The 24067-nt window shown below is 44.4% G+C and overlaps 1 protein-coding gene across 4 annotated transcripts in view; it reads left to right on the top strand.

The window, feature by feature from the left end:
- Positions 1 to 22358, top strand: part of HEPHL1 (hephaestin like 1) — a 35950-nt gene extending 13592 nt beyond the window's left edge. For 2 of the 4 annotated variants that reach the window (XM_030042979.1, XM_041118585.1), the window contains 16 exons: positions 174 to 428; positions 1468 to 1636; positions 2361 to 2500; positions 2679 to 2810; positions 5588 to 5799; positions 6250 to 6400; positions 7616 to 7828; positions 10672 to 10885; positions 12525 to 12664; positions 13487 to 13627; positions 16778 to 16884; positions 17333 to 17555; positions 18297 to 18436; positions 19050 to 19209; positions 20518 to 20598; positions 20677 to 22355. In XM_030042979.1, the coding sequence (XP_029898839.1) occupies positions 174 to 428; positions 1468 to 1636; positions 2361 to 2500; positions 2679 to 2810; positions 5588 to 5799; positions 6250 to 6400; positions 7616 to 7828; positions 10672 to 10885; positions 12525 to 12664; positions 13487 to 13627; positions 16778 to 16884; positions 17333 to 17555; positions 18297 to 18436; positions 19050 to 19209; positions 20518 to 20598; positions 20677 to 20879 (2681 nt within the window). In that variant the 3' untranslated portion in view covers positions 20880 to 22355. Of the gene's footprint in view, positions 1 to 173; positions 429 to 1467; positions 1637 to 2360; positions 2501 to 2678; positions 2811 to 5587; positions 5800 to 6249; positions 6401 to 7615; positions 7829 to 10671; positions 10886 to 12524; positions 12665 to 13486; positions 13628 to 16777; positions 16885 to 17332; positions 17556 to 18296; positions 18437 to 19049; positions 19210 to 20517; positions 20599 to 20676 lie in introns of all 4 variants that reach the window. The other 2 variants (XM_030042977.1, XM_030042978.1) reach the window with 2 other exon arrangements.
- Positions 22359 to 24067: the final 1709 nt, after the last annotated feature.

Below are 24067 nucleotides of genomic sequence, written 5' to 3'. Positions count from 1 at the left end.
GCTGTGTGTTCAAAATGTTACTCTTCATCAAGGAGCATGTGAGGGCCTTATTCAGTGTGGACATTCAGACAGTTTCTTTTCTGGGCCAGGAAAGGATCATCCTTAGAAATGGGGTCGGAGGCACTTGGCACTTCTCTTTTACCTCTCATAAAATCTCATACTTTTGTTTTTAGCTATTAATGGTTATATTTATGGCAATCTCCCCGTCTTGGAGATGTGTGCTGACACTTCCATGTCCTGGCACTTGTTTGGCATGGGAAGCGAGATAGATATCCACGCTGCATATTTCTACGGCCACACGTTCACTAACAGAGACCAGAGGGCAGATGTCATCGGTTTGTTCCCAGCAACATTCATCACAGCGGAGATGACTCCCAGGAACCCAGGGAGGTGGCTGATAACATGCCAGGTTAATGAGCACTTACGAGGTACGCTGCTATAGATCTCCCTGATCCTTTCAGAAGTTCCGGTCTCTATTAGACTTGCAAAAGGAAACTGAGAGATATTTCCAGGGGAAGCAGGATTTGACACTTTTTTTGTGACTAACTGAACACTTTGGAACTATTTCACCAGATAAACATCATGAATATGAGATTAGTCACCAGTGGAAATTATACAAGTTGGGCCAAATCTTCAGCTAGTATGAATGACTTAGCTGTGTAATCCATATGAGGAAGGCTTGCTAGACCCAGCGCTGACACCATGCTTTCTATGTAAACCAGAGATTTTGATGAGCAATGACAGTAGCCTTCATCATCAGTTTTTATTGTAGATAAGTACTTACACATAAAGAAAAATCATGCCAGCTGAACACTTCATAGCTTTTTCCTTTGCAGAAATCAGACAAAGACTGGCAGTGTTTTCAGAAACCTTTACGTGAAGGAATTTGACAGTGATGTTGTGATACTTGTGAGGTGCAAGAGCCCGAAAGCACGTATCATAAACTAGGTCTCATGACAGAAGATAGTGTATAATTATCATATCAGAGATGAGTTGGGAGAATTTTTACTTTTACAAACTTGCACTTTGATTTCAGTGGGATTTGCATTGGGCAAAATAGACTTGATTCTGGCAAGCAACAAATCTCTTCAGTGTGGTAATAACCAGCCTCTATTTCAAAAAAAATCAAGGGGACACGATGCCATTTTGCACACTTCAAAGGCACTCTGACCCACAAAATCATTCTACCACCCTTACCCAGATTAAGGAATTAAGTAAATAAGCCCACTAAAGAGTGTCATTGAAGTCACCGGGCTTCACCTGTGGCATAAAGTACCACCTTGCAAGAGAAGGGTGCTAGCATCCAGCCCAGCGTAGGCAGAGGAAGTCTTTAAAAATAGAAATTTACCCTAGTAATTGTTTCCAATCCATGTAGCTCCTAGAGAGTTTTGAATGTGCATTTGTACCCATGAGATTGCTGACTCCACAGATGGCCAAGGACTGTCTCCAGACTCTTTCTCCTCCCAGGTGGCATGGAGGCACTATATGATGTTCAGATCTGCCAAAAAAACCTGTCTCGGCCTTCGCCACTCAGTCACAAGAGAAGATATTATATTGCTGCTGAAGAAGTGCTCTGGAATTATGGACCTGACGGTTATGATAAATTCACTGGGCAGGGTTTAAATGCCACTGGCAGGTAAGCTTTCTTGTCCTCTCCTGTTGTGCTTTAATTTCAGGAGTCTGGGTGAGACTTCCCCAGTGATTCACCAGGGCTAGGTCCTGCACTGTTATTAATTTTAATTGAAAGGGGCAGGGAGGAATGGATTTAAACAACCTTGTCGTAAGTTAGATTCGTAACTGCGATGTTCAGAGTTGCCTTCTGGAAGCACTTATCTTGCTCCATTAAGTCCATGGAGAAAGTGAGTGCTGGTGAGGTATGCAAAGTTCAACAGAGTTAATGACTCCGTGTTGAGACTCCTCAGGCAGCTTTCATACTTACAATCGGTGTATTTCAGAGGTGCCATAATGGTAGATTTTTTTTCCCCCTGTTATTACTGATGAAGATGAATTGTATTACAGTATCTCCCAGGAAAGCTAACGAGGATTAGAGACACATTGTGCACAGGTAATGGCACAAGTCTTGCCCTAAGGTAGTTAGAGGTAAGTTGACATAGATGTCTCCCTAAGTAAGTTGGGGTTAAACACATGAAAGTCTAATGCACAATGAATGCCCATTTGTTAACTAATTTATAACTGTAATTCAGACCAGTAATATATCCTTTCGTCTGCTAGAAAAGTGTATGCAAACTAGTAACTCGGGGGGTCATTTCTCCCATGTCTGGAGTAATAACTTTATCCAAAATGAAGGGTTCTGCCTGAACCTCCAATTATTTAACCAGTCCAATTTGTTAATTCCACAGTGAATCTGCAATATATTTCACACAAGGGACTGACAGAATAGGAGGGCGATACTGGAAAGTTCGCTATGTGGAATATACTGATGCAACATTCAGTAAGAAGAAGATTTGGTCAGAGGACATGAAGCACTTGGGAATACTTGGTACAGTGAATATTTTCCCCTCCTGTCATTACATCGGGTTTGAATGCAGATCCACTTGGATCCAGAGGGGAATTTTGCGCATGCAGCTTCTAGTCAGCCCTTGCTTGTTTAGATGGAGATATGTTAGAGGGTAGTTCTTCTAATACCTTCCCTCCCTCTCTCACTCCCTTTTTTAAAGGCCCCATTATAAAAGCAGAAGTGGGAGATACAATACTAGTTACTTTTGCCAACAAAGCCAAAAGAAGCTACAGCATTATGGCCCACGGCGTAAGCTTCAGCAAGCTGTCAGAAGGTGCTCCCTACTTAGATGGTAAGTTCTGACTGTACTGCTGTATCATCACATCCAGAATACCTGAGTCTAAAGATTTTCTCTTGCTCTGCAGGTTTGTCCTTTTTGTGGATGCTAAGGCACAGAAGGGATGATTTGATTAGTTTGTACCTACCTCACATGTCACAACCCATGGGACTCCCCAGTCTGCCAATATGCTGGCTGGTTCTTCCTCTTGGACATGTGCCAGACAGGGCGTCTGAAACTAGCTTAAGTCCATGTTGAGCAAAAGTCACAAGCACAATCCAATTTATATTAGTTCTAATCTAACATCGCTCAACTGCAGTCAGTGGATCTCCTCTGGACATGCTCCAGAATTACAAAGCTTAAGATCTGGCACGATGCCCCTGCTGAGTCTTTGGATATAGCTATCCACATGGTCTGTGCTGCTTCACTCCTGATTCTCTAATCCACGTCAGGCATTGCCCTTGCTTCACTGTCAGGATAGTCGGTGTCAGAGGCAGCTTTTATCTGATTGACCTGGAATGTGAAGCAGCAATAATCCTTATTAATCCTCACAAATATATAAATGTTGAAAAGGAGCATTTACTAAAGGCTTCTTCTTGTTTTGTGCAAGGACAGGATCTTTATCACCCAAGTTTAACCATTAAGTGTTAAATGTTGTGTTTATTTGGTAGGCATCTTTTTCAGTCAGTGACAAGAAACAAACCCTTCAGAGGGTGAGAAGTCCCATTTACTTTGAACACCTATTTTAGGAGACAGTATGTCACCCTCTGGAGATGTGTTTCTGTCTCCATCGACTAGAGAAGCAGCCTAGAGTTTGGGTTAGGGAGTAAGCTTTAGATGGCTCAAGTAAGGTGAGATGAATCCCATCCGTAGTGTCTACAGAGATAATATTGTGGTCTCTGAAAAGTTTTTGCTGCATTTGCAGCACTGAACAGAAAGGTAGGTTTCTTGTTGTCTAAATTGCTTTGTTTCCACTGCAACGCATCAGAAAGAAACTCATGGGACATAATCACTCTTTTGAGAACTGTGCTAAGAGAATTAGGTCAACATGTAAAACTCATAACATCATACAACAAAATCAATACAAAAGGCTTTATTAAATTCTGTTGTCTCTAGTTGCTGAATTTGCAACACAACAAATTTGCCAGCAGGCCCCAATGCATCACAAAACAACTGGCTTGAGTTCAGTCCTTAAGTTATCTGCACACATCCTAATGCCACCCATGTCAGATGTAGTTCCCTGATGGAAGTGCAGCTTCCCCGCGCTCACAGTCCTGTCATGCTTTCATTTAACGCTCCCCAGTAATAGTCCCCATCAGCACTGCACGCTTTGGTGTTGGGAAAAATCAAACCAAATCCTACAATTCAGCGGCAGTGTGCGCAGCACACCTCTGGGTCTTTGGAGAGGAACCTGACTCCAGATTCATCAACAATCTTTCTGGCCCTTCTTCTCTCCTTGTAACCCTTGTGTCTTGGATTTCCATCGTATCTATCTACAAGTGTATACATGTAGAGGCCCTACAGGGGCTGTAGGTTTACACTGAAGGTAAATGATTTTTCAAAGGCTGTGCATTGTCTGAGTGCAACTTATTAATGTGAAAATACTGTACATAAATGTACCTACAGACATCTACAGATGTCTGCAGACATCTTTTTTCAATTACGCTCTCAGGAAATACTCTTCCGTGTTGCATTTGACACTTGGCCAATCTCAGAGGGTTTTTAGCTCCAAATCAATGTTCTCCTTATTGAGCACTGTTGCAGGATGAATCTAGTAGTATCAGATCAGTACTGTTGAAGCAGTACTGGACTTTGTATTGTGGTTTGCAGCAAATAGTATGTGTTCGTATGTAATACTGCTATCTTCACTCATGTCTAAGTTTTCAAGAGGATTTTCTTGGAGTATTAGCAAGGAGTATTAGATTGGTGCAGTCTGCTGCTGCCAGACACATCTGACCGTGCTGAGAAAATCCAGTCAATGGATGCCTAAACGTTAAACAGAATTTCTGATTTGATCTTCCTCATAGCAAAGACCAGAAAGGTTATGTAGTACTTTTTTTCTACAAAGGGTGCAAGGCTGACACCTTTTCCCAACTTTCCTTTCAAGTCCCTTTTGTAAGTCCCCTCTGAGTGGACAAAAGCACTCTTTCACAGTGGCTAAATTACACAAGGGGTGCTACATCCAACCTGTGCACAGCAGCAGATGATGGCCCAAATCCTTTAAAAGTAGCTTCCAAAAAAAGTAATAGCAACTGCCCTCTGGAGACTCTGACAGAGGTTCCTGTGCATTGCTACAAAATCAAAAAGAAACAATTACCAGGATCAGATTTGGTTTGAATTTCTGAAGAGCCACTGATGCAGCTCCGCTCACTGATGTAATTGCTTTGTTGGTGCTTAATGAAAAACTGGAGTCTGCATCCGTGCCACAGATGAATCTCATGATAGGGCAGGTAAACTACAAACATTAGAGGAAGCCATTTAAGCACAAAGATGAACTCTGCGTGTCTTGTCTGATTGAATCCAGATAATCCAGATAGCATCAGAAGGTGTCTGGGTGAAGCAGCTAAACTTGTTCTGCGGGGAGCGGGCTTGGTTGTCCCCATGGCACAGGACTCCAGTGAGATGTCCCCATGGCATTAGTGCTCAGACTATGGGATGGTGCTCGAGCTGTGGCTGCAAGGGGGAGCTTGTCCACAGAAATCAGCAGCTATGTCTGACTCCCAGCTAACACTTGTATTCAGGAAGACAAAACCTTCCCATTACCTTGGTGCTTCTCAATTTTCTCTCTGCAGGCTATATGAAGCCAGGAGCCCACGTTAAGCCAGGTGAAACCTTCACATACAAATGGAAGGTGCCTGAAAATGGAGGTCCAACAGAGAGTGACCCCCCATGCCTGACCTATCTGTACTACTCAGCCACTGATGCTGTCAAGGACACCAACTCCGGCCTCGTGGGGCCTTTGCTGGTCTGTCGGAAGAACACGCTGAATCAGGATGGGACGCAGGTGCCCAGCGTGGACATTTGCTTGTCCCTAACAGCAGGGTGGTGCTTTGCGGGGGTGGGGAGGGGGTGTCCCATATGGACTAATTTGCCCAGTTCCCAGCTCAGTTTTAAGAGATTAAACCTATGTCATTCCTTGGGGTAAAAGCTGACATAAGGGGATGGCTAGGAAGATGAAACTGTCATTCCCCAGTATTCTGGCTCATCCCTAGGTTTTCTATCTTTTTCATGCACTTATTAGCAAAGAATGCATCTTTCCACCCTAAGTAAGTAATGGACACTTTATTTGTCCTGGCTGACAGAAGAGTGCCAATCCCTGTCTCTGCAAGGACATAGTAAGAAGGCAGCTGCAATTCTGGGGGTAAAGAAAGCTTTGTTAAAAAAAAAATCATTTTTATTTGGGTAATTCTGCACAGACTTTTTTTTAATGTCTTGGCTTCCTTCTTGGCTACAGAAAGGAATAGACAGAGAATTTTACCTCCTCTTTTCAATCTTTGATGAGAATGACAGCTGGTATCTGACGAAGAATATCGAAGCATTTACTGGAGACCCTTCAAAAGTAGATGAAAATGATGCAGGTTTCAAGGAATCCAACAAAATGCATGGTATGAAATAATATGTGTTAATGGTACCTTGTCTTCAGTCATATTAGGAAGAAGAATTAGCAGATTTTATCATCATTTATAGCCAACTGCAGTGTACTGGGGGGTGAAGTGGAAAGCTGTCAGTCAGCTTATGGCCAGCACCCGATGCCCTTGGAGCACATGTTGAAACCCCAGTCACATTAGCAATGAATGCATCCACCTACCAACTACACCTGGAGAAAGGGAACGGAGTGTAGCTTTTAGATACAACACCTGGGTCCCTAAAAAGGCATAATGCCAGAGTCAAGCACCAACTGCAGAAGAGGCCAATGTTCACTGGTGATTTAAATTTCACTGCTGGCCTTGGCACTGGCTCAGACAATGAAGGTCCACCTGCCCTGCTCTGCCAGCTCCCTCTTGGGCAGTGACCACCTCTGGAAGAGGAGAGGCAAAGACTATGGGAATGGCCAATAATATTTTAAAACATCACTTCTGGATGAAAGTATCTGACTTCAGTGTGCACCTCCTCCAAGTTATTCCTGACATGACAGATATGAACAAATCACATAACCTCTCTTTGCTTTAATTTTCTGAAGAGCACCAAGAATATATATTGTTAGAGAACCTCAGGGCTTTCTAGACCTATCTATTTTATTCTTCCATTATGAGGTGGTATCTCATACTAAAGTTTTGCTCTGCCATAATATCTTTCACCAAGTGATCACAGAGAGCATTGAGGATTAGGGAGTTTAGCCTCATAACACCCTTGTGAAAGAAAGAGAGACATTTTGGAAGTAAAAGTGGAAATCAAAGGTCAAAATCACATAAAAAGGCTCCATCAGAACTGAATTTAGAACTCGAACTCTTTACAGCCCACTCCATGGCCTTAATGATCCGGTTATACATTCTCCAGGCTGAAAGGAGGTACCTAATTCATACACTTAACTGCTGTCTGTGAGGCACCCTGAAAAGCTCAGAGGAGAAGTGCTACATTACTGCAAAGGGCTATTATAAGATTTTACAGGCTAAAAAAAAAGGTAGAAGCTCAGAGTTTATAGGAATAGCATTTAGATATTAATTTGGTGTCATGCAGTGCTACCTTTGCTTCACAAAATGCCCCTTTAATTAACACCATGACTTGTTGAGTCATGAGTCTTTTGCTGGGAAGGTGGTAGGAGGCTCCGTGATGAGTTTACATCGACGTGCTGCAAACCGGACTCTTCTCTTCTCCTCCAGCTGTCAATGGCTACTTGTTTGGTAATCTGCCAGGCCTGGCCATGTGCAAGGACGACAAGGTCTCCTGGCACCTTATCGGGCTGGGCAGTCACTACGACATGCACGGGGTTCATTTTCAAGGAAACACCATCGACCTGAGAGGGACGACGAGGGACGGGCTGGCCTTGTTTCCTCATTTATCAGGGACAGCGCTGATGCAGCCAGACCGTGTGGGTACGTTCATGAACTTATCTTGGTAGTGTGGCACATGCAGAAATCAGGCAGACAAAATAACAGTTGGTGAGATGCTCTGCTCTGCCCGAGGGAGCCTGAAAGTGTGAAAACCATGGGGACCTGGCGTAGCTGAGAATTCAGGCTGGGCTGCTTTTCTGGGAAGGTACTATAAATCAAATATGTACTATAAATCAAAAATTACCAAAGAGCAGAGGCTTTGATGACCTTGGGATAGGCAGAGTAGCAAGCAGAGAGATGGCTAACGGGATGCTCCAGAATATCTATAACTCTCAAAACAGGCTTTTTTAGCAGAGATAAAATTCACTGCTCTGTAGATAGCATCATTTAAGGTATTTTAGGACTTTGATAATAGTTTTTCAATAATAGTCTGTAGGAGTTTCTTCAGAAGCATATACACTAAAGATACTTTTAATTCTCATGTATAATCCAGTGATACATCCTTCAAACTCAGAGGGGGTGAATCGTTTGCTGGAGACACCTAGAATATAAGGCTTAGTGTGAGTCCTGCTGTGCAGTTTCATGACAGATGGTGGAAATGTATGGGATATGCATAAGAAAAGAATCTGCTGTCTTATAGTCACCAGTGCCAGAGGTCTAACCTCGCATGTACACAACGCCAACAGATATTTCTATGGGGTGCTCCGGCCAGGAGCAATGGCAGCCAGGACCCCCCCACACATATAAAAGAAGCCCCCGGGGAGCACTGGTGACAGGGATCGCAGCGAACAGGGCGGGCAAACAGGACGCGGCGCGGCAGTTTGTGTGGCAGTTCGTGCAGTTGCAGGGAATGATGAGGGAAGAAACAGGAAGAGCCAGCAGATCAATGCCTGGCTCTGAGCCCGGTGTCAGTGGCAGAATTTGGGGTTTTTTGATCAATGGGTTGGTCTCCACAACACCAGGCCTGCTGGCAACAGACGGGGTACGCCTGTCTCAAAGGGGTAAAAGGATCTTTGCACAGGAGTTAGCAGGGCTCATTGGGAGGGCTTTAAACTAGATTTGAAGGCTGAAAGGGGTAAACCAAGGCTCACTAGAGGTAAGCCTGGGGCTGGCACACCAATGTGTGAGGGACGGTGTGCTGGCAAGGCCCTTCGTTCTGCCGTCTCAGTGGAGGTAGGGGATGGAGATCCACGCGGCAGCAAAGACGCAAGGCTTATTGATGTGTTAGAAACCAGGGAAGCGCCTGAGAACAGCCAAGTAGGAATTAGGGCTTCTCCCCCCAAAAAGGTGGCGGGATCAATAGCCCAACTGAAGTGCACCTACACCAATGCACGCAGCGTGGGCAACAAAGAGGAGGAGCTGGAAGCCATTGTGCAGCGGGAAAACTATGATCTAGTTGCCATCACGGAAACAGGGTGGGATGACTCGCACAACTGGAGCGCTGCAATGGATGGCTATAAACTCTTCAGAAGGGATGGGCAAGGCAAGGAAGGAGAGGCGGTGGGGCAGCCCTGTGTGTTAGGGAGTGTTTTGACTGTCTAGAGCTTAATGATGGTGACGATAGGGTTGAGCGTTGATGGGTAAGAATCAGGGGGAAGGCCAACAAGGCAGTTATCATGGTGGGAGTCTGTTATAGACCACCCAGCCAGGATGAAGAGGCAGACAAAATATTCTATAAGCAGCTGGGAGAAGCCCTTGTTCTCGTGTGGGACTTCAACTTACCAGATGTCTGCTGGAAATACAGTACAGCAGAGAGGAAACAGTCCAGGAGGTTCCTGGAGTGTGTGGAAGCTAACTTCCCGACACAGCTGGTGAGGGAGCCCACTAGGGAAGGCACTGGACCTGTTGTTTGTGAGCAGAGAAGGACTTGTGGGTGATGTGATGGTTGGAGGCTGTCTTGGGCACAGCGATGACAACATGGTCAGAGTTTTCGATTCTTGGAGAAGTAAGGAGGGGGGTCAGCAGAACTGTTACCTTGGACTTCTGGAGGGCAGACTTTGGCCTCTTTAGAAGCGTGGTTGAGAGAGTCCCTTGGGAGGCAATCCTGAAGGGCAAAGGAGTCCAGGAAGGCTGGACTTCCTTCAGGAAGGAAATCCTAAAGGTGCAGGAGCAGGCTGTCTCCCCATGTGCCGAAAGACGAGCTGGCAGGGAAGAAGACCAGCCTGGCTGAAGAGAGAGCTTTGGCTGGAACTCAGGAAAAAAAGGAGAGCTTATGACCTTTAGAAGAAGGGGCAGGCAACTCAGGAGGACTACAAGGATGTCGTGAGGTTATGCAAGGAGAAAATTAGAAGGGCCAAAGCCCAGCTAGAACTTAATCTGGCTACTGCCGTAGCAGACAATAAGAAATGTTTCTATAAATAGATTAGCAACAAAAGGAGAGCTAAGGAGAACCTTATCGCTCTCTACAACTACCTGAAAGGAGGTTGTAGCGAGGTGGATGTCAGTCTCCTCTCCCAGGTAACAAGCAATAGGACAAGAGGAAATGGCCTCAAGTTGCACCAGGGGAGGTTTAGATTGGATATTGGGAAAAATTTCTTCACCAAAAGGCTTGTCAAGCATTGGAACAGGCTGCCCAGGGAAGTGGTGTAGTCACCATCCCTGGAGGTATTTAAAAGACGTGTAGATGTGGTGCTTAGGGACATGGTTTAGTGGTGGACTTGGCAGTGCTAGGCTAATGGTTAGACTTGATGATCTTAAAGGTCTTTTCCAACCTAAACAATTCTATGATTCTATGTAAGCATCCCCTTCGCTTGCCTTTCCATACAGCATCACAGATTAGGTTTGTCTGAGGACAGATCACAGATGTACAAGGCACAGGACCTAATTTGCCAAGCTGCTTTTTCAAGTTTTTAAATTGCCTAAATCTCTTGTGCTTTCCTTTCCAGGCACATTCAAAGTGGTTTGCAGGACTTTTGATCATTTTGTCGGTGGGATGAAACATCTCTACGAGGTCAGCAGCTGCCGTAATAACACCCGCTCCCAGCAGCAACACGGAGCCATGAGGCTCTACTACATCGCTGCGGAGGAGGTGGAGTGGGACTATGCCTCAAATAAGAGCTCGGCACCAAAGATTTACAATGTCAGCAGCAATGAGGAAAGGTACCCAAAGCAAAAAATGCTTATGGCATGGGGCACACTCATAGTGGAGGGGAAACTTTGAAGCATCCTTTCACGAAGCCAGCCTTGTACTTTTTAGGAGGGACTCTTTGCCAAACAAATAAGAGAAAATGTATTTATAAAGTGACAACCTCTCAGACTAGACTAGTTCATAGGCAGCATTTTCAGATGTTTTTTGTCTCAGAGTGTCTTATAATGCTGTTGAACCCAAGAAGGCTTCCAGCCCTGGCTCGACCCTACAATGATGCCCCCCAAGCCCCTCCTCTCCCTTCCTCACACTCCCCAGTCTCCCCATCCCAGTGCTCTGGTTTTGATAGAGAAGAAACCCAGGTGAGCCCAGATGTGACCCAGATGTGAGCCCCTGCAAGCACTGCAGATGCATTAGGGAGGTGCTGAGCCTGCCTCACTGCAGCGTGGTAGCCCCTGGCTTCCATGGAAAAATCAGGACACTGTAACCACTGCAAGTGAATCACATCTACACTGCACTGTGCTATGGAATAAAAAGCATGTGCAGAAGCTACACGTTCCAGGTCAGATTGCATAGGGACATCTCTGAGACCACTTTGGTGAAAGCAAAAAGGAATGAGAAACGTATTCCAAAAATAAACCTTAGAAAAGTGGCTGGGAAACTGCACCCTGTAAAGAGGAAGAGTACCGTGGAGTCAGTAGAACATACACCTGAAGAGTCACAGGTGATGAAGTGCGTTTAAAGAAAATATTAACTCCAGTATTGTCAAAGGCTGCTGTTGCACAAACAGTATATTATTACAGTAAGCAGTATTCCTGGGGCATTTTTTTGCTGTTATTTAGTGTGTTGGGAGCCAACCTCGCAACTCCCCTGCCAGGGGCACCTTGGAGATGAGCTGCCAGGAGACAGAGCTGCTCTCAGAAGAGAGTGGACGCTCTCCTCTGCAGCTGGTGGCGAGTGTCCTCTGCTGGCGAGTCAGCCCGCTGGGATGCCACGGGAGCAGCAACAAACTGTGGGTGACTGCACGAACCTGGAGGGCACAAAAAAGCATCCTCTGCCAGGTGCAGAAGGCAAAATACATTTCGCACTTTATCTTCATGCTGGGAAATGATCCAGCCCTGCGCAGTACTTAGCAGCAGGTCCTGCTGGACAGGGTAAAGCAAGTCCTTCTTACCTCAGATGATGGCATTTGCTTTTGCAAATTAGGCTTCGGTTATCATCTTCCTGTAGTTGACTAATAGCCAAGATAGTGAAAGCAGCCGTCATGGCAAGAGGATTCAGGTTTGCAGGGACAGGCAGTATCTTTTATTGGAGTGGGGGATGCAACTGGAGAGAGTGGCCAAACCCACTCTTAGCTTGAACTTCACCTCTGCTCTGACAGCTCTCTGGTGAAGGATTTGTGTTCCCAAAAGTTTGTGGTGAGTGCAAGGTATCCTCAGCTTTACCTGTTTGAAGAGGATGTACATTTAGTGAAGATTATAACTGTCGTTATTTGCTGTTTAAAATCTCTTGCAGCACCCAGGGCTTCACATCAATCAGCACATTGGACCAAGCTGTACATTCTTATCACATCTGTTGTGAATAACACAACAGTTACTAGTCTTTAGGTATGTAAGGTTCAGTGCTTTTAATCTTTGCCTTTTTATTTTGCAGCTACGGGCATGTTTTCCTGAGCCAAGCGGAAGATCTGATTGGTTCAAAATACAAGAAGGTGGTTTACAGGGAGTACACAAACAGCAACTTCACGCAGCGCAAAGTGAGGACAGAGGAGGAGGAACACTTGGAAATCCTGGGCAAGTAGCTCTCACGGCTCACAGACTGAGCCTGATGAGCGAGAGGATTGTTTTCCAAAAACTAAGAGTTTTTCCAGCTCTGTTAACATGGAAAACAAGGAACACTGATGCTTATTCCAGGTTATCAGTGATTTTACACCCAATTTGTGTAATTGCTGAGTGTAAAGATGCTTTCCAAATTAGAGAATTCATTCTCAAACATGAATAAGGAGTTTCCTAAGGAGTATTGACAGGGAGGATGTCAAAATGGCAGTTCCAGGATTCACCTTCAGAGCCTGTAATGTGAGGGAGACACTTGTAGGCAGATTAAGTCAATATTAAGGGGCTGGATTTGCATCTGAAATTGGGCAAGACAAAATTTTATGCATGTCATAAAATAACCATCAGGTCATGGTTTTTATGGGGTGAGAAGTGGGCAACAACTGGTCATAAAGTAGTCAACACTCTCTAGTAATATATTTGACATTTCCTTTTTTGCAGTACAAAAGTAAAAAAAAAGTTAAAATAAAAAAGCTGCTACCAGCTTAAGAAATAAAATTTTGGAAGATACAAAAACCATCCACAAGAGTTATCCTTAAAAAGCTGTCCAAACGCCTGTCTCCAGAGTGAACAATTCTTGACCGAAAAGAAAAAAGATTATTTATATATAGGGAGCTTTTCATCAGCTGAGATAACAAACCAATTTTGATGACTTTGATGAAAGAATAGAAAAGCCCAAGGGTTTTGAGAAAGACCTTGGCTCCTCTCCTAGGCCAAGCTGTTGAAAATTTGTTAAATTCAGAAAAGCATCATTAATCACCAGCATCTTCTGGTTTACTTTAGGGCCGTTACTCCATGCTGAGGTTGGTGACTCTGTACTGATCATATTTAAGAACAAAGCCAGCAGGCCTTATTCGATAAGCGCACATGGTATAGAGGAAGTGGGTTGTGAAGAACAACCTGAGACACCAATTACCCTCCCTGGTAAGGCTCTTCTTTTTTTTCTTTGAGCTACAAAGGCTGTATATAAAAGCATTTTAACGTATGAATGATAATCCCTCTTTCAAGCTTATGCATACCTATATGTTCTTCCAGGTGTAATACGCTCAACGTTTATTCAGATATAATTCTGTGTTGTTATACATGTAGGTTCTTGATCAAGTGAGCATGTTTGGGCAGAGAACGACCTTTTGTTCCTACCAGGGGTAGAAACAGGAACGTAATATCATTGGACAACCTCCAAAAAAGGCAGAAGCAGGCGCATAATCATGGCAAGAGAAATGTAAGCCAGCACTGCATTTGGCTCCAGACTGACACTCTGAAAATGTTTTAAAAATTGAGAAAGTCGGTGGTAGAGCTGCAGTTGGCAACATTAACTCTGCCTCTCTCGTAATCTACACAGAATTGGCATGCGCATTCAGAGTTGATGCATAAAATGCAAAATGTAGCTGTCGTGAATTAAAAATCTTTGAAAAAGTGTACCAAGTATGCCTCAGTTTCTAGTGAGGAAAATAGTGGAAAGTAGTTCTCACAGCATTGAAATTTTTCATATAGAAAAATACCTGTTAAGATTTTTATACTTCAATTTTTGTGTTGGGTTTTACATTCTAGTAGGAAGTAAAACTCAAACCCAGGAATTATAGTCAATCCAAAATGTACATACCTTCACTATCCAACACCCCTACAATTTTTTAAAAAGTATTTGTGAGTTTCAGTGCAAAACTAAATGAAAAGAAATTCTGATGTACTAAACCTCTTGGCAAGCTGAAATTTCTTTCCTGTAAATAGCTATATTGATACAGTACAATCACACAGAAATTCATGGCCAAATGTGAGCCAACATCCGTCTTGCTGGAGTCTGATGAATGAATACCTGCGGTTAATATATATAAATTTATAAAAAAAGGAGCTGATTTATATGATTCCCTTGTTTTGTTATTTGCTCCATGATGTCGTTGATGCTATTTTGTTGGCAGTTGAGGTGTAACACTGGCAACACTACTGTCATGTCTCCTGTGTCCACGTGGGAGCAGGCTTGGGATGAGTTAGACCAGGGAAAGTGCGTTTGACAGTAAGCCAAAGGAAAAGACTCTTCAGCAAGATCTAAAGACAGACTTTTCCTTAGGAGTTTGGAAGCAGCAATTAACACGGAAACCAAGTCCCTAAAACCAAGAATAATTCCTGAGCACTTCAGTCCCCACCACCATCACCTAGAAAGCCTCGCTGTCTGTCTTCCTAGGCCAGGCTGGACTGCTCACCCCAAGCTTCCCAGAGCCCATTTAGTTCTACTAAATCCTGAACCAGTCATCAGTCAGATTTATGTCCTGCTAAATTGTGCTCCCAAGAGCACTGCCAGCTCCTAAAGAGACTGTGGGTGGCATGGTAAAGAGGTGCAGAGAGCAGATCCATAGCAGCCTAAGCCAAAACAGCTCTCAGCTGCCACAGCTTTGTCCTCTCCCTGTCCATTCCTCCATTTACCCAGCAGCAAAAAGGGAGAAAACATCCATTTTCCTCTTGTTTATCAGTCTTTTCAGGGGTTATGCTTCGTTTGCATTTCAAATATAGGTCTTTGATGCCATCTGAAGTGTCTCAGGTTTTAAGCAGAGTAGGGGTTTTTCCATCTACAGCCTCCAAACATCCTGAAGTGAGGAGTGAAAAACAAGGAAGTGGTGAAGGACCATGGCCAGGGTCTCTTCTCACATCATGCCCTCTATAAAGGGGTGATGACATGTAGGTTAGATACAAGTGGATGACAAACTCTTCCCTGGTGTATGCCTCCATGGCATGAATGCTTCTGAGACCAAGGGGTTTCTTGTTAGTGTTTTCTGTCCTATTAGTGTAGTGTAGTGTCTTGAAAGCCTTTCTGATTGCTGCTGAAGTGTGTAAACCCATGCTGTAATGAGCAGAAGGTGCTTGTCCTGTAAGATTAAATGATATTGCAACACTTACGTGTGACCCATCTCATATAGTATGATATTTGAGTGTCACCATTTCTTTTCTTGTAGTTATTGCTGTACGATAAAACTCACTATTGCATCATTCATCAAAATGTTGTAGTGGTTCAGTGACACAAAAGTAGGCCCAGTCACTTCACAACCATTTAAGCTTGAAAACTCTCCTTCACCCTGACGCCCACAGCTGTTGGCAGCTGTTGGGTTGTGGCTGCACTAAGACCATGGCCATGAGTTCTGTGATTTCCTTGTTTTCCCTTGATTCATAGCATGTCCCCAGCTGTTCTTGGCTTTTATCACCCTGGAAGATTTCTGGGTCAGAGACTGCCTGGTTTAACATTTCTCCACCACTTAAAAGGGCAAGGTGTTGACCACATCTTGGTCTCCTACCCTCCCCTGCAGTACCAGCAAAAAACCAAAGCAGGGAAACACAGCACAGGCAGTTCGTCTGAACACAGATGTGTTTGTGTTCAGCGTAGAGAACTGATCCTCATCCAAATAGATAATTTCCCCATCAGATTGTTCTGGTTATTTTTTAAATCAGAGGTCAGGGAATCTCTGATCAGGGAGGGTGTGGAGAGGTGATGGCTTTTGGTAAGGGACAGGGGTTCTCCAGTAGTTGCTGGGGAGCAGGGGCTTGGCTGGGAAAGGAAAGGATGCCCCTGTAGCTCCCAGTCAGCAGGTTGGTACCTATTCAGCTCTCCTCTCCTGGCCCAGAGCTGATACACTGCCGCAGCACCATCTGCAAAATCCCAGTGGCAACTGCCACATCTTTGTGCCCTTTTCAACTGAGAAAGTCCAAGAAACATTTTCTGGACCTCGGCTCCCAACATCTTCAACTGACCTTAAGCATCGGCATCCAAGATCATTGATCTGCTACAAGTTTTGCCCAAGGAGAAATACAAAGAGTCCTGTCTCCAAACTTCCCTCTGTGGGATGCCATTGTTGCCAGCATCATTTGCAGATCTCCTTTTCTGGGGTCTACCTGCCTTCATTTACACCACTGGAATCTCATCGACTTCCTAGAAGGCAGAATCACATCCATATCGCATTGCTGCATGCTTCCACAGATAGTTTTGATGCAGATCATTTTTTGATGAGAAGGGTAGCAGATCTCAGTTACATACTGTTCAAAGCCTCTAATACCCAGCTGCTCTTGGTAAAATTGTTCTCTCTGTTTCAGGGGAAATAAACACCTACAGGTGGAATGTCCCGGAACGATCCGGCCCTGGTAAAACAGATCCAAACTGTATCACTTGGGTTTATTATTCAACAGTGAATTTTGTGAAGGTAACCAAGAAATGGTCATTAAAGATTACATTGCTTTGGCTAAAGCATCCTGCCTTGCATAATGTTTCTGAAAGGATCCTGCTTCACATTCATGCAAGGACCACAGGCTAGAGGAACAATTTACAGAGCTAGATGCTTTGTCCTCTTTGATAACAGTTGCACACCCCTGGGTAATTTAAGCTACTGAAATCCCCAGGGGTACACCATGGTAATGTGATTCCCTCCTTAAAGAACAGTAGAAGGGATTGGGGGTGAAGGCAAAGCATTGCTTTAGTACATTAACATAGGGACATGTAGAGAAAGATATCTCTAATCAGACAGAGCAATGGTTTTTTCTCATCTGATAGGAAAATGGAATTTCATCTTTATTTAATCTGTAGTTAATCTGTATCTATTTCATAACTGGATGAACTGAAAATTTGTAATGCATATATTTATTTTATTTCAGGACACATACAGTGGTCTGATTGGGCCTCTTGTAGTTTGCAGAAAAGGAATTCTAGATGAAAGAGGTCTAAGGAAAGACATTGATCGTGAATTCACTCTTCTGTTTATGGTGTTTGATGAAAATGAATCCTGGTATTTGAAAGAAAATATTGAAACATACCTTCATAAGAATCCTGATGATTTTAATTCCACTAAGGACTTTGTAGAAGGCAACAGCATGCATGGTATGTAGGACTCGGTAGCAGGAGCCAAGAGGGCAGAGGTTTATTTTTCACAGCCCTTTTAGGAAGGCATTGGACTTAGCCTGCAATTACCCAACCATGTGACTACTTCATAAACTGCAACTCTGGAAACAAAAAGATTTCATGAGGCCCAGCCAAGATATTTTTCTAACGAGATAGTTTAATCTTATACTCTTGGAAAAAGGCTGCCCTGCCAGACTTCCCTTGCCATTTGGGAGCTGTGTTCCTTGCAGGCTTGTTCTGTAGGAATGTAAGGATGACATTTTAAAACTGTGGCTGTAGTAACAACGAGCCCAGGAGCCAGGCAGAACAGACTGGACGGGGTCAGGAACAGCCCTGGCAAAGCAAACTTTCTACAGATGGTACCCATTTTAGGCAATGACTCTATTCCCTCTTTTTCCATGTAGTTTCTCAGCATAAATCCTGTTTGTTCAGGAGTTCAATCTCAACCAGTAAAAAAGCTATCTGATGCTTTTCAAGACAGAAAAATGGTTGCTGCTGTGCACTTAGTTGATTTGGAAACTGAAACAAAAACGTGACTGTCCTCCTGCAATGGCAGTGGTCACTATGGAGATCCCTTGCCCTGGCCACACATGCCCGTCCCCTCTCTGCCTGGGCACCCCTTCTTCCCGGGGAGAAAGTGTGAAGGGTGCCTGAAGTGGAGGTTATCGTCACCTGTACCATGGCTAGTTATTAATCAGTCCTATTTTGTCATTCTTCCAGCAATCAATGGGAAGATTTATAACAGTCTCCTGGGTCTAACGATGAATGAAGGTGATAGGACAAACTGGTATTTGATAGGAATGGGCAATGAAGTGGATATACATACAGTTCACTTCCATGCGCAGACCTTCATCTTCAAGGTTGGTAAAATTATTCAAAGTAAAACCTTCATAGTGTGATGGGAAATTTCTGCAAAAAAGTCCAGGTTCTAGCCTTGTTTTGCAGCTTGGGCACAGACCCCTGGGCTGATGCTGAGGTCGGTGGGAGTTTTGCACGTGAAGGAAATACAAAATTAATGAGATCCTTGCAAAGCTTCTACTACTCTGAGCCTGTTATGAAACATGAATAAATGTCACTATTAGAGGACATGGTTAGGTTAAATGCATGTTTACCCATGGGTATAAGGGAAGATATAGGGAGGAAATCAGAGAGTTGTGCCTGCTTAGAGTGTGGTTTTTATGTTGTGACAGCTTGCCACTGGCAGGACTATCTAAAAAATCTGTCTTTCAGAGAAACACCTGTGCTCAACCAGCACTTGAAGCCCTCAGGAAGGGCCTCCTGTTGTTAATTAATTAATTGATTAAATGAGAGGTGTCCACAGACCACAGTTTCCCTGGATGAGGCTCACTAGAAATGTGTAACAAGAAGTGTTTGATCTGCCTTGAGGAGCTGAAAGTTTAACTGGAATATTTCAGTGCCTGTGGGGGCTATTTGAGGCACAACTCTCACGATGCTTGTTTTGCCTTGCCACAGACAGATAAGGACCACAGAGGAGATGTATATGACCTTTTTCCTGGAACTTTCCAGACAGTCGAACTCTTAGCAGAAAACCCTGGAACATGGCTTCTGCACTGCCACGTAGCCGATCACATCCACGCTGGCATGGAGACCACCTACACCATCAATAAGTCAGGTGCAGTATCAGAAACGTGTCCTAGGACTCGGAGGTGGTATTGCAGCTGATCAGATGGAAGGCAGGGAGGAAAGGAGGAGAGCTAACATCACTGCTGCACCCTGCACGCTGGTGGGAAGCACCTGTACATTACTGCCATGGCTAGTTAGCATCATCTAGGGACAGGACAAACACCCCTAATGACATGGCAAAGACCGTAATCTTTGCTGCACGCTGCAACTTAAAAGCAGTTGGTGCTTCACAAGAGTCCTTCTAAGACAGTGGCAGCCTGCAGACCGTTAGTCATCCCCCGGTGGTGCAGAAAACAACTGCAAAGCTATTTTTCAGCCTTGCTGCCACAGAGTGTGCGGGAGGGGCTGCAGACTGGTATGGTGCTGGCTCCCAGAGCAATTTGAGCTCCTTCCTGCACAGGCAGAGGCCAGATGAGATGCAAGATGCTCCAGAAAATGATTCTTCATCCTGTCCAAGAAATAGACGATTCTTTGACTAAGAAAAGTTGGTAAACTTTTTGAGTGGAGCTGGTCCCTTCCACGACTTGTGATTGAAGCCAAAAGTGCTTTGTGAAGCCTCCCCACATCACATAATTTCAGTAAACTTCTGTATCCAGCACCTCCTGCCTGGATTCCCATTGTGCTTGCTACTTTCCTCCGCAGGGGTTGCAACAGTGCCAGCAAGCACACCTCGTACCTCTAACCCTGTAGCAGCAGGATGACAAATATAATGCCAAATGTAGCCAAAATACTCCTTCCTCTGATAAGGTGAATTTATTTTATACCACATATTCATGTGGGCTGTGAAACTTCAAATGAACAAGCGAATGCAGATCTGAATCGTAGAATGGTTTGGGTTGGAAGGGACCTTGAAGATCATCTAGTTCCAACCCCCCTGCCATGGGCAGGGACACCTTCCACTAGACCAGGTTGCTCCAAGCCCCATCCAACCTGGCCTTGAACACTGCCAGGGATGGGGCATCACAACTTCTCTGGGCAACCTGTTCCAGTGCCTCACCACCCTCACAGCGAAGAACTTCTTCCTTACATCTAATCTAAATCTACCCTCTTTCAGTTTAAAACAGTTACCCCTTGTCTTGTCACTACAGTAAGTAGTGAAGCAACAGAGACACCTACAGAGAAGGGGGACATTGCCCATGGAGCTGCCTAGACTAATAGCAGTGCTGATCTAATAATGATTTCTGTTCAGATCAGCAAGGTAGAACTAATTAAATTAAATCAGCATTACTTTTGCAGAAGAGAAAGAAGTATTTATTAAGGTTTTCAACTTAACTATGCTTTTTCTGTCTCTGCACAGAGTGGGAAGCTCCTTCAGAAGGAGGACTCACAGCTGGAGCATACAATACAACTATTGCAAATAATGGAACCACTGCAAAGGGTAAGGATTTTTTTTAATGTCATTTAAAACTCTTTGGATTCATGCATAGATTCTCATGAACTACTTCTCTTTTAACAGATTATGACAGCAAAGGGGGCAATTTTTTTGGCAAAACTTTGAGTTCTGGAGAAGCCAGCCTGATACTCACAGCCTTTATTTTCATTGGACTTGTTCTGCTGTCAACAGTATTAATCATCTTCTGCCTCATCACCCGCCAAGGAAGCAGGATCCATTACATGGCTCTGCATGACAAAAGTGCACTTCTAACAAATTCCCCGTAAATCCCCACTTTTAGCACTACTCACAGAGCTGCACCGGATTTCATGACATGCTGCTAATAAAACTGGAGCAAGACATATGCTGATAGTCCTACCCCGTAGCCAGCACTCACAAGAGCAAACATGAGCTGTAGCGTTCGGCTCCAAGATCCACGTACCACCCATCACCATTTCCACTCCTCTGGAGTTCAGTTGAGCTTTGTCCAAGATCAAATTTGGCAGCCGAGCAGAGCAGCACACCTCTTGGCATCCACACCGGCTGCACAGGATTTCCACGGGAGTAAGGAGTGGGCAGTATGGCATCCGTGCGCTCTGTGCAGAAACACGGGGTTCACGCTAAGGAAGAAATACCACCAGGGACTGTTTTAAGCGTGCCGGCTTCCAAAGGAGCAGGCATTAATCTGGAAGTCCCCGTGTTTTCCCAAAGTCTGGCTCAATAAATTCACTGACGTTTAAGCGATTCTCCTTTTTTTGCCCTGTTAAATGAGGAAACTGTGCACTGGGGACAGATTTTTAAAGGCATTTAGGGACCTACCAATATATTTTAGCACCTGATGGAGTTCAGCAGTGCCCCTACTGTTATTTTCTAACAGCTTTTGTTAATCCCTTTAAAAATCTAGCCCTGAGCAACCTCTGAGAAAGTTAGTTGACTTTGTAATTGCTGCTCATTGTGGTCCTGATTCTGTACCTCTTCTTTGCACCGAGTAGCACCTCACTCCCCACCTGTAATGAAGCCATCAGGAGGCTGATCTTTGTGCTCTGCAAGGAAGACAGGCAGAATCAGGCCATGTTTAACGATACTTGAATGTTTATAGCTCATTTTTAATTAGATAGTGCTCATTCTTGCCTGCTCACGTCAGCTACCACTCTTGCAGAGGAATGCCAGAACAAACAGGTCTGTGAAACTGTTTGTCCAAAATTGATTTTGAATGTAAATTCAAGTTGCTGGGTTTTTTTATTTTATTTTTTCCACTTCTGTGTTTTGAAGTATGTTCAAGTGTAGGAAACTTTACTGTCCATCATTCTTCTTGAGCTTAATTGTGTCCTGGATTGATGTCCAGTTAACCAGTATGTTGAAGTTTCTTGGATGTTTTTCAGTTATTTCTCGATTCTTTGTTTTCCCCAGTCATTTAAGAGCACACACGTGAGGTAGAACTGCAGGACTGAGCCCAAACAGAAGTTACACCATAGCAATAAACGCTTACAGACTCATCCTCTAAATCTTCCCTTTGAGCTGACAAAACCAGATGATACTCTAAGCCCTCTCATCTTTCTGTTTTGTAAACATTAAAATTGAGGTCTCCTGTTCTGTGCAGAAACACTGTCTGTCTGTGCAGAACATTTGCTCTCTGTATACCTACAAAATTAAACCCTTTCACTTAAACATACGCTATTAATAAAGGAAATTATTTGGTACTTTCCTTTTAGAGTAGCTAATGAGTCTGACTTTTTAGAAACAGAATCATAAATACCTTTTGACCGTAGAAACTAGCCAGACAAAGTGATTACAATGACAATAAAAATCTGGTTATTTGTATGAACCTTCTGGCACAGTTCATTTCCCCCGACATGCTTCTCGGCTGGATGGCAGCTGTGAAACAAGAACGAAGCCTCCAAAGGTCCTCAGGGCCTCAGGACGTCACCGCTGCTTGTCCAGGTGCCACAGCCTGCCACAGAAAGACAGCGTGAAGCATCACACAAAGTGGAAAGCATTGAGTTTACCACTGCCTGCCCCACGGCCAGCTGTGCCCCGACACCTGTGTTGAAGGACAGCATCTGTGTTGGGCTGACGCACCAGTGGGAACAGAGTAAAGCAACAAAATGAACAAAAGAACAAAACAAAGAAGTTACCAGGGCAGGCATGTTCTCCACAGAGTGCTACAGGCCCCCGAGTATGAAAAAATCTGGATTATGAACTTGGGTAGCAGTTGGCAACTGCCCTAGCACCAAAAGCTTGGAAGGTGACACATATACAATCAACCTTTAAAAACTTCCCAGAGGAATAAGCAGCTCTGACACTCACATAATGCAAGCTGGCTGAAACTGTTTTTTTTTTTTAAAAACCAAAACAGAAAAGTGTCCAAAGGAACAAAACAGATCATGGAAGAATCAATGCTTTCTTTTTACTTAAAGAAAATTGTGCCTCAGCGAGGTTTTTGAAGGATTCAACATATAGATAAGAGACCTGGATGAATATAGCCTACTTACATTTCCATAAGACGTTTGAGAAGGTCGTTAGTTTAAGCTTCTTAAGGAAATGAAATCACCATGGGATGACAGGAAGGGTCCGTGGAGGTTAAATAACTGGTTAAAAGACAGGAAAAAGTGGTCAGATTTCTTGAAAGTCACTCACGGGGTGCTGCAAGGACACTTGCTCTTCACTATTTTCTGTAAGTGGTGTGAAAAAGGGTGACTATCATAAGTATGTGTAGCATGAAAAATGAGTGATAAAAAGATAAAATTCAGGACTGATACATTTACAGCAGTACTTGTGGAAAAAAATCGATCCTAGCCCTATGTGCATCATACCGTCTAAGCATCTCAGAAATGGGTTCTTATCTGTAATAGTTTAATGGCAATGTTAGTGCTTTTTAGTGGGCAGAAAGGCAAGTGAATGTTAGGAATCAGGAGGAATTAAGAACAGACCAAACCAGAACACAAGTTGGTACTATTGCGTAAATGTCTGGGGCACCTGCATCTTGAATGCAGCGTGAGCCACATCCCCCGGCCCCATCCAGGAGAGGGCACAGCAGCACAAGAGCAGCACAGAAAGAAGAAAAAAGGGAATCGGTGTTGTAGAACAGTTTCCATGTGAGGAATGATTTCCTTGGATTACGGCTTGGAAAACTAGAGAGGACAACGGAAAGCAGGTAGGGTAGCGGTTTTATAAAGGGAGAGTCGAGGGCAGAAGGGGGCAGTTGGTCCCTTTTGGCAGAAGGAGCGTGAGCGAGGGGAGCGCTCCCCGCAGAGCAGAGCGCGGGGGGCGGCTCTGCGGGGCGGACAGCCGGCTCTCTGACTCGGAGGGGGCGGAGGGTGCTCCGAGGTTACAGAAAGCGACTGCACGGAGCAGGGGCGACGGGCGCGGAGTGCCGCACGGGCCGCCTCCATCCCGGGGGACCGCCCGAGGCGCCTGGCCCGGCGCAGAGCCCCCGCTCCGAGCGCCCCTGGCGGGGACGCCCAGCCCGCGGCCG

Source organism: Aquila chrysaetos, chromosome 19 (genome assembly GCF_900496995.4).
Source record: "Aquila chrysaetos chrysaetos chromosome 19, bAquChr1.4, whole genome shotgun sequence".
In the NCBI taxonomy this organism is placed as follows: Eukaryota; Metazoa; Chordata; class Aves; order Accipitriformes; family Accipitridae; genus Aquila; species Aquila chrysaetos.
Note: the sequence above shows the minus strand (reverse complement) of the source record. Positions and strands in the feature narration are given on the sequence as shown.